The sequence below is a fragment of the Schistocerca gregaria genome, chromosome 2 (genome assembly GCF_023897955.1).
Source record: "Schistocerca gregaria isolate iqSchGreg1 chromosome 2, iqSchGreg1.2, whole genome shotgun sequence".
NCBI classification, from domain to species: Eukaryota; Metazoa; Arthropoda; class Insecta; order Orthoptera; family Acrididae; genus Schistocerca; species Schistocerca gregaria.
In genome coordinates this window covers 849,577,359-849,593,791 of record NC_064921.1, presented here as the reverse complement: position 1 = coordinate 849,593,791, position 16,433 = coordinate 849,577,359, and the positions used below count along the sequence as shown (strand labels likewise).

Sequence of the window (16,433 nt, the reverse complement as noted above, 5' to 3'; positions counted from 1 at the left end):
GGATTAATTTCTTGACTTACAGATTAGCATTAACCAGAACTCATCCGAAGAAATGAAAGACTTAGGATCCATTAAGTCCTGATTCCACTTCAGTCGGAACCAGCCAGCAGAATTAAACACCTGAAAGTAAAGTTTGCCTAGATGTATTAACTCGTAAATGACAATAAATTTGTAAGACTATAGATACAGAGGCTTTCTTTTTTTATAATGTTAGGACTTGATCATCTCTTAATTCCCACGTGCACAATTAAAGGGCATAGAGATTTTGTTGGGCTTTGGTTCAGGCTTTCCTTCATTCAAGCATTGTTTTGCTAATGTTACTCTTTTTGAACAGTTAGTTTTTATTTGCTACAGAGTCTGTTTTCTATCATTTTGCCACTAAATTTTGAACTGCAGACTTAGCTGGAGGTTTTGCCAAAACACTTAGTTTTTAACTCTTGCACCAACAAATCTGCAAGTTTCTTTCAAATTGTGCTTTGCTTAGCACTCTGTATTGAAAACCTGTCATTTTATTGTGAGCACCATTTTGTGCTGCATTCAGCAGGTCACTAAACACATCTGCTCCTCTCACTCACTAAAACTTAATGAGACAGTGAAGTATTCGAGAAGTGTGTGAGGGGGAACTGCAAGTGCAGACATATGATGGCAACCAGGTGATGCATCTAAATCCCTGTTTCAAGCACTTTGTTATGGGTAGCTCTCTAGTTCATGAACAGTGGTCAGTTATGCATCACTCTTCTGTGTAAATTCTTTGGACCAGATTTATTTTGCCCAAACTGTGTATTATGCAACTAAAAAATAAAAACTGGAGAAGGAATTGAAGAGAATTAAGCTTTAGGTGAAAGTAGGAGAAGCCATTTCACTGACATTGGTAAACAGTTTAGCAGCAGTAGTGAAGAAAAATATTTTTGTCAGCATTATCACTGTAATGCAGTGGTGGGTGAAGGAGAAGATGAAGATACAGTAGGAAAATTTGGATTAGGAATAAGAACTGAGAGAGGTGAATGACCAATTAGTATCTATAAAGAAAATTCATTAGTGGTGAGTAACACATTATTTGAACTCCACAAAAGGAGACGTTACACATGGATATCAGATTTGAATAGGGAAATATATCAGTTGGACTGCATGCTGATAAAAAAAAAAGTTTAGGAACTGTATGAAGAATGACAAAGCTTATCGAGAAGTGGATATAAATTCAGACCACAACCTACTAGTGGGAGAAATAAGTGAAGTAGAAAAAAGTCTGGAGAGGTAAAGCAAAAGAAAGACTAAACATAGAAAGACTCAGAGGTAGGAAAGGCATCAGATTTATGGGAAAGAGGTAGTGTTGATGGGTGTTAATGACAAATGGGTAAATATGAGGGAAGAACTCGTGGACTCTGCCAAAGAAGTACTAGGAATTAGAGTATTCCAAAGTACTAGGAAAGAATGGTAAACAGAAAACATATTGAAAAAGACGGAAGAGCAGAGAAAGTGGAAAAATGTAGAATCTGAAGAGGGCAAAAAGAGGTACAGCAAACTGAATAATGAATTAAGAAGAGAAACTGAAGAAGCAAGGGGAAAATGGATCAAACAGAAAGGCGATGAAATAGAGAAAATGGAGAAAGAGAGAAAGTATTTCTGATGTATAGACTTGCTATTGAGATAGTTTTTGAACGTAAAAGAAAGAGGACTAACATGGAAATAGAAAGAGAAGATGATACTCTAGCAGAACCACAGGAGGTTTTGAACAGATGGCAAGAATACATTGGATGTCTAAGGGGGATGAAATAAAAAATGAAATAGGAGCAATATGTGTCTGAAGATGGAAAGGGATTCACCATCTTGGAAGTAGATGTAGAAAAGGCATTGAAGTAGATGAAGAACAGGAAGGCAGGTGGAATTGATGATTTGTCAGCAGAACTGTCTGAGTCTGGGAAACATGACAAGAAAAGAGATAATCTACCTCTGTAACTAAATATATGACAAAGGGGAATGGCATGAGGACTTCGCTGCAACATTTATGATACTAATAGATAAAAAGAGACACTAAAAAATGTGAAGAGCTTAGAACCATCAGTCTAATTTCTCATGCAGCTAAAGTTTGCTGAGGGTGTTGAATAGAAGACTATATGGCTAGCTGGATAGAGGGGTTGCAGAGGAGCAGTTTGGATTTAGAAGAGGAAAAGGAACAAAAGAGATGCTATTGGTCTGTTCAAAGCTATAGGGGAAAGATGTATGGAAAAGGGTAGAGAAATCATTGCTGTTTTTATAGATTTAGAAAAGGATTTTGACAGAGCTCAGTGAGACAAGCTGATAGGTATTTTGAAAAGGAAAGGAGTAGATTGGAAAGAGAGACGACTGATTCAGAATCCATATTTACATCAGAAAGTAAGGATAAGGATTGGAAATGAAATGTCGGAAGGAAGTGGCATTGGACGAGGTGTTAGACAAGATTGTTGCCTTTCCCCACTCTCGTTTAACGCATACCTCGACGAGATTATTTGCAAAAGGATTAAATGGGAAAAGAGGAATATGTATTGGTGGGAAGAGCATAGAATGTATAAGATTTGCTGATGACATTGTGTTAGTGGCAGAAAGTGATCAGACAGTGAATAACATGCTGAAAGATCTGAATGAAGCTTGTGTGGAATATGGGATACAAATAAACACAGCAAAAACAGAGTATGGTCATCAGTACAAGATGCAGACTGTCCAGTATTAAAATAGGACACTCTACCATTAGCCAAGTAAGTGCATTTAAATATCTTGGAAGCACAATAACTGAAGACTTAAGATGTCACCAGGATTTGAAAACTCGAATTGCCATAGCGAAGGTGGTGGCATTCAACAGAAAGAAGAGACTCTTACGTGGCAAGTTAGATAAAGGTGTAAGGAAAAGGCTGGCAAATGTTTTGTCTGGAGTGTGGCACTATATGGGGGCAGCAACATGGATGCTGAGACGAAAGGATGAAAGAAGGTTAGAAGCATTTGAGATGTGGATGTGGAGGAGAATGGAGAGAATAAGTTGGATGGAAAGAGTGAGAATGATTAATTAAAGAGTATTGGAAAAGGTTGGTGAAAGATGTCTGCTGAAGGTTGTAAGAGAAAGGAAAAAGAACTTATTGGGACATTCATTGAGAAGAGAGTGCTTGCTTGCAAATGCCTCAGAAGGATTGGTTTGTGGAAGAAGACTGAGATGGAGGAGGACATACAAGATGATAGATAACATAAAGGGAAGAGGAAATTATGCAGAGCTGAGGAGGATGGCAGAAGACTGGACAGCCTGGAGAACTACCATGTGAAAAGCTGCTTTTTGTCAGGATCTGATGATGATGATTATGATTATGAGGATGTGCAGGATTTCATGGTATGCTATTGTTAACTCATAAGAAAGCAGTGTAATATGTTGTGGAAATTGACAATCTTTGAACAATATGATACAAAAATAAAGGGTAGCAAGATGTATGTAGTGACCATAAGGTGAAAGAGGAAGATGATAAAATATTCTGTGTCTCCTTTTAGCACTTAAAGCTTAGTGAAATGTTTTAAGATGTGAAGTTATGTTTGTTGCTGAAACAATGACAGGAAGCAGATGCAAACAACAACATAGGGCAGCTTTAGAGGTGATAGGCCTCTGATGAAAGGTAAAATTTTTTTTAGAAATGATGGTACTATAAAGTGAGAAGAGGAAAAGCTAGCCCACATCGGGCATTCTCAGTGTGTACTTACATCCTGTTGGTGCACATGTTGTGTTGTAGTAGGAAAATGTTATCATACCAATGAGACATACTGTACTCAAGATTGGAAATAAATACCAGTTAAACATTATACACCTAAGTATAGAATACTGACAGTGATTGTGAAATGTATAGTGATTTGATCTGGAGCCCTAGACATAGTCCGAAGGAGATGTTAGCATTGTTGTGCAAGTAGTGCATGGTCAAAGTGCCTGGTTGTCACTCGTTTAAACAGAGTTTGGTTCCACCATTTGGCGAATTTTTTTATGTCTCCACTGTGTAAGGTGTCAGTGGCCAGTCCGGTAGCTTCTCTTGTTCTGACGAGTAAAACACTGATGGATATTATTTGTAGTCTTTTAAGAGAAATATTGTAATATTGGCAAAAGAAAATATCAAATACTAAAAAAAAATAAATAGAATTTATCCAAATTATTTTAAGGGTATTCATTGTATAGCAATGGGAGACTGTTCTCATGTTGAGGAGTAACTGATTTCAGATCAGTCGTAAGTCTAGCAAAATTATTTCTTGTGCTAAGCTCATATTTCAGATGTAAGATAAATTAATTAATTAAATAATTATTTGATTATTTGGCACAAATTAAACTGATCAGGATTTACTTTTTGTGACATTGAGCACTTGAATGTAAGTGCCGAACTCGCCAACAATCCTTTTGCCCTTTTATTCAAGAACACTAAAGTTCATTATCACTCTAAATTTTGTAAAGTTGGGTCCAAATTAAATTGCTAAATAGAAAGTTTTGTCTGTTTGCATAAAACTATTCAGTAGCAGGCAGAATGAGAAAGAAGATCAGAAGGAAAAATCACTGAGAGAAAACAAACATTTAAAAATGAGCTCATAAATTTTGCTCTGTCAAACTGCATATAAGTATGCTGGAAAATATAACTGCAGCTATTCAGAGTAATGGGTCTGAATAAGACATTTAATTCTGTCAGACAATATTTATTAAAATCCAGTTAGGTGTCGGTAACGATCCAAAAGAGATAATCAGGTATGAAACTTGCAGTTGGCTGGGAAAGTGCAGAATATAGTTTTCCAGTGATTCATTTCACCATAGCCTGCAAAGGAAAATTGAGCTTGATAATGTCAGTGGTCTGTCGGTACAAAACTGCAGACAACAAATAACTAAATGCGCTACTCTTTGCCTTACTGCAAGTACAATTTAATTTGAGAAAATGACTGTTCTGATTTGATATTGCTTTTAATTTATCCAAAAGATGCTATCATTACCTAAAATTATTTGAATGTAGAGGAAAGGTGCTAGTTATGGGAAAGTACAGTAACCTGAGAAAGGTAAATTCTGACTAAAGTCCTGAGCTCTGTTGGGTGGTAGTGGAACTTAGTTTTCACAGTACCTGAGGCATGGAGAAGTGACAGTGAGACCATTATGGAGCTGGATATTGTCAGGAATCCTTTGTTTTAAAAGTTTTGACTTTCAAGTTTGTGTGTGTGTGTGTGTGTGTGTGTGTGTGTGTGTGTGTGTGTGTGTGTGTGCCTTTGATATCTGAGGTTGAGTAACTGTTGCAACAATATTTCTATGGTTATATTCATTACAAAGTACTCTTTCATTCACTATAATGAATTGTCCTTCAAACTGAACAGCATAACTGGGGCTTTGTTTCTAGCTTAAGATAGTACCTTAATACCTGACTATCACATATTAGGACTCAGTGCATCATTTGATGTTCATCTTGCCACCCTAGTAGACTCATACTTATTCTAAGTGATTTGACAATTTTGTGAACTTCGTGAAGCTGTCTGATTGTAGTCATCAAGTAATACACAATACAGTACTGGTCCAAATAACAAAAATATGGCTTTATTCATGCTCCTCTGAACAATAACAGAAAACACACTCTTGCATCCCCAGTAAAGAGACACAGAATTCTGATGAATGGTACACAGGAAGGACAGAAGAGTCAGTTGCCACTGCTCCATGCTTATAGATGGGCAACTCGCTGGCAAATGATGTAGCAGAGACCGCACCATATGCACCGCTCCCACAGGTGGCCTCCAGTGGCCGGACCATGCTGATACAGTTGGCGGCCAATTTAAACACTCACTCTCTCACTCTCTCACTCTCTCACTCTCTCACTCTCTCACTCTCTCACTCTCACACACTCTCTCTCTCACACACTCTCTCTCTCACACACTCTCTCTCTCACACACACTCTCTCTCTCCACACTCTCTCTCTCCACACTCTCTCTCTCTCTCCACACTCTCTCTCTCTCTCCACACTCTCTCTCTCTCTCCACACTCTCTCTCTCTCCACACTCTCTCTCTCTCCACACTCTCTCTCTCTCCACACTCTCTCTCTCTCCACACTCTCTCTCTCTCCACACTCTCTCTCTCTCCACACACTCTCTCTCTCCACACACTCTCTCTCTCCACACACTCTCTCTCTCCACACACTCTCTCTCTCCACACTCTCTCTCTCTCCACACTCTCTCTCTCTCCACACTCTCTCTCTCTCCACACACACTCTCTCTCTCCACACACTCTCTCTCTCCACACACTCTCTCCACACTCTCTCTCTCTCTCTCCACACTCTCTCTCTCTCTCTCCACACTCTCTCTCTCTCTCTCTCCACACTCTCTCTCTCTCTCTCCACCACACTCTCTCTCTCTCTCTCCACACTCTCTCTCTCTCTCTCCACACTCTCTCTCTCTCTCTCCACACTCTCTCTCTCTCTCTCCACACTCTCTCTCTCTCTCTCCACACTCTCTCTCTCTCTCTCCACACTCTCTCTCTCTCTCTCCACACTCTCTCTCTCTCTCTCACACTCTCTCTCTCTCTCTCCACACTCTCTCTCTCTCTCCACACTCTCTCTCTCTCTCCACACTCTCTCTCTCTCTCCACACTCTCTCTCTCTCTCCACACTCTCTCTCTCTCTCCACACTCTCTCTCTCTCTCCACACTCTCTCTCTCTCTCCACACTCTCTCTCTCTCTCCACACTCTCTCTCTCTCTCCACACTCTCTCTCTCTCTCCACACTCTCTCTCTCTCTCCACACTCTCTCTCTCTCTCCACACTCTCTCTCTCTCTCCACACTCTCTCTCTCTCTCCACACTCTCTCTCTCTCTCCACACTCTCTCTCTCTCTCCACACTCTCTCTCTCTCTCCACACTCTCTCTCTCTCTCCACACTCTCTCTCTCTCTCCACACTCTCTCTCTCTCTCCACACTCTCTCTCTCTCTCCACACTCTCTCTCTCTCTCCACACTCTCTCTCTCTCTCCACACTCTCTCTCTCTCTCCACACTCTCTCTCTCTCTCCACACTCTCTCTCTCTCTCCACACTCTCTCTCTCTCTCCACACTCTCTCTCTCTCTCCACACTCTCTCTCTCTCTCCACACTCTCTCTCTCTCTCCACACTCTCTCTCTCTCTCCACACTCTCTCTCTCTCTCCACACTCTCTCTCTCTCTCCACACTCTCTCTCTCTCTCCACACTCTCTCTCTCTCTCCACACTCTCTCTCTCTCTCCACACTCTCTCTCTCTCTCCACACTCTCTCTCTCTCTCCACACTCTCTCTCTCTCTCCACACTCTCTCTCTCTCTCTCCACACTCTCTCTCTCTCTCTCCACACTCTCTCTCTCTCTCTCCACACTCTCTCTCTCTCTCTCCACACTCTCTCTCTCTCTCTCCACACTCTCTCTCTCTCTCTCCACACTCTCTCTCTCTCTCTCCACACTCTCTCTCTCTCTCTCCACACTCTCTCTCTCTCTCTCTCCACACTCTCTCTCTCTCTCTCTCCACACTCTCTCTCTCTCTCTCTCCACACCCTCTCTCTCTCTCTCCACACCCTCTCTCTCTCTCTCCACACCCTCTCTCTCTCTCTCCACACCCTCTCTCTCTCTCTCTCCACACCCTCTCTCTCTCTCTCTCCACACTCTCTCTCTCTCTCTCTCTCCACACTCTCTCTCTCTCTCTCTCTCCACACTCTCTCTCTCTCTCTCTCTCTCTCACACACTCTCTCTCTCTCTCTCTCACACACTCTCTCTCTCACGTACGTGCGGGCAACACACGCGAGACAGATTATACTTGGTACACTCAGACTAACGTGCACTAGTTATAGGATACAGCAGTGATGAACCTGTTGTGCTAATACTTGATGGGCAACATACCACATTTGTATGAGAAACAAAGCAAGAGAAAACTGCAACCAGATCATCTGTTTATCACCCCATTCCACACACAAAATACAGCATCTTGGGTGGAATTCATGGGACCATTTAAAGCGCACTATCCCCAATAAATAGAAATGTGGAGCATGAATAACCCAGGTCAAGTAGCAACCTCATTTTTTGTTACAAGTTTGTTTAGAGTGATCTACTTGAGCAGTAACAATGGAAAATGCAATAAATGATTTCTGGAACACGAGTCTCTTCCCATGTAACAGGCATATACTTAGGATAACAGTTTTGCAAAGACCACGTGTTTGACATACAATATAACAATGGAGTAAATGTGTCCAATTACCATCTGGCCAGTTCCCAAAATCAGCAAGCCACATAAAGATCAAACGGGTCCAGTAAAATCAGTGTGTTCTGAATATGTTAGGTAACTAACCTCTGCAGACAGGGAATGTTCGAAACAATTCAGACAGACAAAAGCTGTAGTGAAATCTAAGGACACAAGCAAGTCTCTTTTTTTAAGAAAGAAAAAGAGAACAAGGCAGGAAATTTTTTGTTATTTGTAGTGCGGTACAAATTTGAGGACGCGCAATCTGAAGAAGACACTGAATGCAAATTCTGCAGTGCTCATTTCTCTGAAGACTAACAGAGAAATGGACACAGTGCATGGAGCACTATCCTTGAACTCCCGAAGAATGTTAACTTGAGAAACAAATTTGTATGTCCTGACTGGAGGAGAGAAGGAAAGTGCTCAAAAAAATTATGAAGTTTACCTTTATACATCTATGGAAGTAATTGCAGGATACATCTGAAAACTTGCATATAATAGCTTAGTAATAAAGCATCTTAGAATATAAAATGTTACTCTCCTTGTGCTTTCCAGTAGTTAAGATTGAGGGCAAAATTGACAATATTTCTCAAAGTGCCAAAAGTTACTATATTTGAACCACTTCCACAAAAATTCTTCTACAAACGCTTTTAAACTGTTTCTGTTAGGGAGACCATGTTCTGAAACACCAAAAAATTATATTTGTTTGTGCAGTGTGACAAGATGGAGGTGCATTGAAAATGGGGCGCATATTCTGCTGGTACTCAAATCTGACAGCTTTTGTTATGTTCTCTGGGGAAGGCAATATCAAGTCTTGATGACTAGGAAGTGAGATAACTCTGGATAACTCAGATTTCAAAGTGTTTGTCACAACTCATCATTACATATATTGGCCTATTTTTCTGCTATAACTACAGAATCAAATTGGTTATAAACATCAGATTTTGACTGTGCGTTATCAGGGCAGTGAAGATCATGATTGTAAAATTGTTACATAATAGCTGCAGCACACATCGTGTAAACAGCCTGTGTGTTTTACACGCAGTCACGTTTTACACACCGCCACATTCTGTAAAATTTGTTGAAGTTCGCTGCAGGTTTTCATGACACTTTTTGGAATGGGCTTATGTTATAGAGAATTATTAGTATTTATTTTCATTGTGTAATGCTGTTTATGTGCTACTTTAATTCTGGTGTAAGGTATAATGTGTACTTTGTGTTAGCATACTTTTCAATTAATATTCATGGAACATGGTGTAAATGTTGTTGTACTGTGCAAGATGGCTTGACCACTGCTGGTTCCTTTAAAAGTGAGAAAACAAGTATCCCCATTGACGTAGGGACCATGTCCGATAACTGTGCAACAGAAGTCACAGGCAAGTTACTTTACGACAGGTTCCCAAATCAGATATGGGTTTCTTGACACATGATCCCAAGCTGCTAATACAATTCTATAATCACCAGAGGCCAAAGGTGGAAGAGGTATCTTTTAAAATCCTAAGCTACTTGATTTTTTCTACAGGTTTCATTAATTTGCTGTAGAATGTCATGAGGAAATCTCTACTGCCTGCCATATTGTCACTCATGGTATTGTGTAGGAAGAAATTTTAATGAGACAGAACACAAAAATTAAAGTTTTCAAATGTGATTACGTCTTATTATTAGAGCCAAAAAAGAGAGAACAGTTCTTTTTATTGGATTCCATATTCCATTTCATTTTTTATGAAAAGAAATTTGTAGAACTGGGAGCTGAAAAAAAAAAAAAAAAAAAAACCACTTGTAGTTTTTCTGTCTCAAGCTCATTTTCAAGTCATAGGGACTTCTGATATTATTTTCCTGAGAGTACTAAACAATTGTAGAACATAACGAAAAATATTAGATTTGAGTACCAGGGGAATATGGATTTTTCCCCCTGTTCACTTTCACCTTGTTTTTAGGGTCACATGCTCCTATTGGAAAAACAAGTATACGGTTTTAAGTTGTTTGGAATGTAATCTTTCTAATTAAAATGGTTTGAGAGTTTGCAGAAGAAGAATTTTTGTGAAAGTGCACTAAAAATAGCTATTTTTCAAAATTTTGGAAAAATATTCTGGTTTGTCCTAAATTTATAAACTATTGGAAGCCAGTAGGAGAATGAAATTTTAATTTGTAAGATATTATATTGGTAATTTATCAGAATGCTTTTTTTTTCAGGTATATCCCACAATTACTTGTGGAGATATAAAAAGCTTAACTTCAGTTTAGTGTCTCTTTTTTGGGCAGCTTTGCTTCAAATTATCAAAATGCAAATTGCTCAGGAAATCTTTTTTATTCCTTTGCTTAAGACAGCACAACATTTTTTTACAAGATGATCTAGTCATGCTTCTTTCAAGAAAATATTACTGAAGGTATTATGTCAAAGCTGCTGAAAACTCATGGGTGCACTGTTGATAGCTGCACTATGTGGTCAAACAAATGCCTAGATCTCCACAAGTATTAAATTTGCAAAAGTAAAAATTCACCAGTATTTACTGGGAACATGTGCGAATTCTCTCACAAAATTTCTGCAAAATCCATGGTGGTCATGCAAGAACTTTTCTGAAAAGGTGTATAGTTAAATTTTCATGTACATTTCTCTACCATTCTTCATTGCTATTAATACAATCAGTTCTGTTTTGTCTCTTCTCTATGGGAAGAGAAATTAGTTTGTTAACCCCAAAAAGATATTTGGCTGCAAACCTACTATTTCAAAAGGTGGTTGTCTCAACAGTTTCACTGTATTTATTTAGTAATGTCAGCTTTATTTGTGACAGGTAATGGGAGAAGGCTCTCGCCGCATAGTTACATTGGCACACAGAGCTCAAATAAGACGATTTACTTCAGATCTTCTACGTGTCCTTAAGTCGCAAGCGAGCAAGCAAGCTTTGGTGTCAGAGTTACCAGCACATTTTTCACGTACCTTGGGACGACCATTTGCTGTGCAAGATTATGGTGTATGTGAGCTCGAAGATCTACTCAGTGAAGTTGCAGAAAATGTCATTGTTATGCAGCAGTCAGCAGATGGAGAGGCAACAGTTGCACTTCCTAGAAGAGATCAGACACCTGAAGAAATTAAAAGAACTAAACAATTTGCTGCAGAGGTATGTGACAACCTTTATTAGGTACTGATATTTGCTTTGGATTAGTTTTAGAAAGGTTTGTTCCTGTATAGTAAATCACTTCATACAGATCTCAATAATCTCTGCTTTCTACCAGCAGCTTCACAATTCTATCTGGATGTCACTATTAAGTTGATAGACATGTACACATAGCTTTTTTGTTCCATTGTTTCCTTAACCCTTTAATAATGGGTCTGAGTGTATAGTGGATGATCTTGCGGATGGGTGCAGCTGGCTGGCCAGGAAAAGGTGGATCTCAGCCGTGTACTGCCCAGTTTGATTTTGCCATCATAATTGCTGATGTATTCACTGATTGCTGGCTCTTTAGTCTTTTATAGTGGTCACATTTAATATTTCTGTTATAGGTTATTGCTTTCACCACTGTAAATGCTAAATTATAATTCCACACTGTTTATTTTGTCCTTGCTTTAGTACCACAGAAATATGGAGTGGAAATTGTAGTGACATAACACACTGTTTGTTGTGAAACCAATGATATTACAGAAATAAGCATAATTCTTGTGCCTACTTCTATGCTTTCTTTTCAAAAACTATCAAAAATTAAATTACATTACGTACTACACACATTTTATTATTGCTGAATGAGTATCAGGTACAACATTTTCCACAAAGCGTAAGAAATCTGCAACTTGCGAAAATGAGCATTTTCATTTTGTTTCCATTTCAAACAAACAATAGGTATGTGTATTATATACCCCCATTAATGAATTGACACAGTAGAAATGAACTCAGTTTCTGCAGTAATATTACACACATTGTTCACACTGTGATGTATTGTGTGACAATGCTGAAACAAACACAGTGTCTGCTGCTTACCTTTGTTATACACAGATATAGGTGTAATATTTGTACACACAGTGTTGCTATAACTTGTGTGTCAGCACCAAGGAATATGTTTTTGACTTTATGATGTGTAGCAAAACAGGAAAATTCACATGATGTTTGCTTGCAGGCTTTACAGAAAATTCTTGTCTGATTCCGTTTGCTATGTCTTTTCCTGCAAGTATATCTGTTGTATACTTTGTCAGTTGTCCAGGAGAATGAAGTCCAGCAGTCAGCCTTTTCAGACTGCTAGTTCGGCTGCAGCCCCCAGTTAACTTCTTTTGTTGATTGTGTTTTTACAAATATTTCCTTAATCACACCCAACTGGTAATTCACAAAAGGCAGCTTATCAGATGACAGTTTGTACAGACAAAAACATTGAACAAAGTCGTGTGTATTAGGTGGAAGAAAACTTTTCAGTTCAGTTATAACCAAAAATTTCATACATTTCACACCTTCTCTGTAGTCCATTCTAGAGTTCTCGTGCGTGTCTGCTGAATGAGAAGTCACAGCCCTTCTGTCACACCATTTCATTTCCAACATTAGCCCTGAAACACACGAATATCATTTCTCCTTTTTACAGTTTCTCTGCTATTTTTGGGATGTATTTTCTGTAGTGCCACACACATTAGTTGTCAGATCATACAGTCAACAGAAATGTACTGAGTTTGTGTACCAATTACCACAAAATAATGTATGCCCCTTCTGCAAATATGGCTCAGAGTTATGACGACTCCTCCACAGACCAGAGGTTGAGTTTGGTGACATCTTTGTCACTACCATAGTAAATGATAAAATACTAAATATATTTTGTTCGAACATCACAAATCAAAAAACGTTTGATTCCAAAACAATTTCACTTCGCTGGAACATACTGTTTTAGTTTCAGTATCACTTTGAACAGGAGACGACACTCATCTACACACAGGTTTTGAAATGGACGTAAATTTTGCATGAAAACACTAGGAAAGTGATCCAAAATGTCAAGTAGTTGGAACAAGTAGTCTTTTGTTTTTACAATATTATAACTGAACTATAAAAATCATAGGACCGTCAATGTCTTATCTCGTGAGGTGGGGACCTTCTTTGTTCTCCTCCTTGCTTTCTTTGTGTCATCAGATTTTGCTAGATCTTGTACTGTTAATGGTCCAGAAAAAACCTATGTGCTTGAAGACTTCAGTATGTCTGAAGTCATCAGTTGGTCTGTAGAAGTTGATTGTTGTGCTGAAGCACTTCAATGTGGTAATGAATCACGGTCAGATTCACTTTCAGTGCTGACCTCAAAATCGCTGTCTTGATATCAGCTTCAAGGCTTTTCAGCTGAAAAAAAAAATCACTAGTTTTCAAAATAAAATCTTACACAGAAATGTGTACAGCCAGAGGAGGCCATACACATTGTGTGGACAACAGATTGGCTCTGCTCACAGCACACTGCTAACTGAATGCCCAAAATCCTTTGTATGTACCTCAATACTAAGTGAAGCCCTTGGTATCTAGCAGCTATACATTGCACTAAAAATTTCCAGGAAGCCCACTAGATAGCACCAAGGATGTTGCCTCCGCAACAGTGTAACTTAGCAAAACAGTGAACATGCAGAGTAGGCTGGACTGCGGCAGCAGCCCACTGAAGGGAATGTCTATCTTTCCCAGTTGACTTGTAAAGCAGTCCATGATCTGCAGGGCCTGGTTACTGTGGACTTGCTGAAGTCAACTGTAGTTAAAGGATTAGTGGTCAACCTGGCCCTCTTCCCAGTCTACCCCATCTTCTATTCCTATGCAACAAGCCTTGTTATGTTAAAATTGGAAGTCTGTTGTTGTCTTCAATCCCCCCCACCCCACCTTTCAGGCATTTGCAATTTTTCTCTCTGAAAGATTGGCAATGAACATATGTGCACCCCAATTAATGACCTTTAGCTGTTACATACCCAGAACAATTTTTGTATTTGAATGTCTAAGAATAATTTAAGATTAACACGGATCAAAGGAGCTGTCAGTTTGACATTTACAACCACTTCAGAATTTTGTATAATTCCCAGTGGATATTGTGATATTTCAACTTCTAATAAAATGTCTCTGGAATTTGGAGTTAAGAGATTTATGTTATCAGGTTGTGGAACTCTTGAGCCATGCACCACAATGTCAGCTGATGTTCAACAAGTTGATTCCTGCCTACCACCACCATTTTGGACGACAGTGCCGTGTAGCTGACTTCGGTTTTACAAAGCTTATAGAGCTATTGGAAGCAATTCCGGAAGTTATCAAGGTATTCTTGTGGCTACTGTAGCATGTTGCTTTCAGTAAATTAGTAAATTACTTGAACTGATCAGTGTATTATATCAAATATTTTAAATAAAAAACAGTCAAAAGTTATAGACCTTTGATTTCCTTTTTCCTGTTGGCTTGGAGAGAGAATATGAGAATATGCTTGTTTATTCAAAAAGTACCAGACAATAATCAAATTGTAAAGTTTGGTAAAGGATAATAAAAACATATTTATGGGTTGGATAACTTCAATAAGGGAAAGGTGAGAGAGTATTTGGTTAAGACAGCCAATGCAGTAAGCAGTTGAGTGGATGGCAAATTTGGAATAAGTTACCTCACTGTCGAAGATAAAAAATAACTTCCATCAGTGGGGGCCTGTATCAGTATCATTGTGCTTAAGAATCTATAGAAAGTATGCTTTCATATAGAATTCAATGGGAGTAGAAACAGTGGAAAAGTTGATTGGCATTGTTGTTGTCTTTAGTTCAGAGACTGGTTTGATGCAGCTCTCCATGCTACTCTATCCAACACAAACTTCATCTATAAGTAACTACTGCAACCTACATCCTTCTGAATCTGCTTAGTGTGTTCATACCTTGGTCTCCATATACGATTTTTAGCCTCCACGCTTCCCTCCATTACTAAATTGATCCCTTGATGCCTCAGAACATGTCCTACCAACCAATCCCTTCTTTTAGTCAAGTTGTGCCACAAATTCCTCTTCTCCCCAGATCTATTTAGTACCAGCTTATTAGTTACATAATCTACCCATCTAATCTTCAGCATTCTTCTGTAGTGCCACATTTCAAAAGCGTGTAGTCTCTTCTTGTCTATTTATCGTCCACGTTTCAATTCCATACATGGCTACACTCCATACGAATACTTTCAGAAAAGACTTCCTGCTCATGAGCAGTTGGCCTTAGTCTGACTTAAGGTACATGTAACATGAAAATATTTTATCTTGTGACGCCTATTGCATCATGTGATGTAATAAGGCCAATAGTTCTGTAGAAGATATTTTTACAAATATAGAAACCATAGTCAACGGATAATAACCCTTTATTTTCAACTGGTTGGCTGATTTTTCAGTGTCTTCTGAATTACACAGTTGCTGTTTAGTGGCCATGTTTAAGATCATGCAGTAAATGTTAGTCTGTTAGGAACTGATTCTGAAAATCAATTGTGAAAACTTACATCAGTTTGGAAAAGTGATTAATGTAGAGAATGAAAGTGATCCAAGGTGGTTTTTCCTGAAAGTATTAAATGTTGGATAAGAGGAGTTGAGTGAAAACCTTAAAAATGTAATAAACACTAATTTCCTATGCCATTGTTCTGTACATTCACAGTGCAGTCACCAGCACAGAATGCCCAACAGATGGCAGCATACTGAAGAAAAGTGAAATGTTATCACAACGCCAGTTTCAGTGGCAGCCCTGCTCATGACATGCACCAACCAAAAGCATTATTTTGTCATGAAATTTTGTTGAGTAGTACAGATTCAAAATCTATTGAAAACCACCAGGAAATGAAAGTGCTACATGGTGAGGCATGTTTATCACTACGGCAAGTGGAGTAGAGGTTCAGAAACGGCGTGACTTAGTAGCAGTTGCTCACCACATAGGTCACATATTCTGTGTTGTGACACCAGTGTAATGCAGCTACTGAAGCCATTGTCATGGATGATAGCTGTGTGATGTTGGATGAAATAAATATAAATCTGAGCATTAGCCATGTCTTGTCACATCACATTATTCATGATATGCTTAGGTTCTACAAAGTGTGTGCAAGTTGGGTGCCATGACATTTGACTTCAGAACTAAAACATCTGCAGGGAATGTTACTCTAACACTCTTTTGGGATGGAGGCAGTGTTACCTTGCAACACTACATGCCATCAGTGTGCCATATTCAGATTTGTTCAAAAATTGATCTTCAGCATGCAATCAAATACACCACCTTTATGCTGGGCACTGGAGGAAGTGTTTGTC

General features: G+C 38.9%; 1 protein-coding gene across 3 annotated transcripts in view; it reads left to right on the top strand.

Annotated features, from left to right (window-relative positions):
* LOC126335218 (meiosis regulator and mRNA stability factor 1) overlaps positions 1-16,433 on the top strand; it is a 219,294-nt gene that overhangs the window by 138,883 nt on the left and 63,978 nt on the right. For all 3 annotated transcript variants that reach the window (XM_049998246.1, XM_049998245.1, XM_049998247.1), the window contains 2 exons: positions 10,997-11,323; positions 14,292-14,447. In XM_049998246.1, the coding sequence (XP_049854203.1) occupies positions 10,997-11,323; positions 14,292-14,447 (483 nt within the window). The remainder of the gene's footprint in view (positions 1-10,996; positions 11,324-14,291; positions 14,448-16,433) is intronic.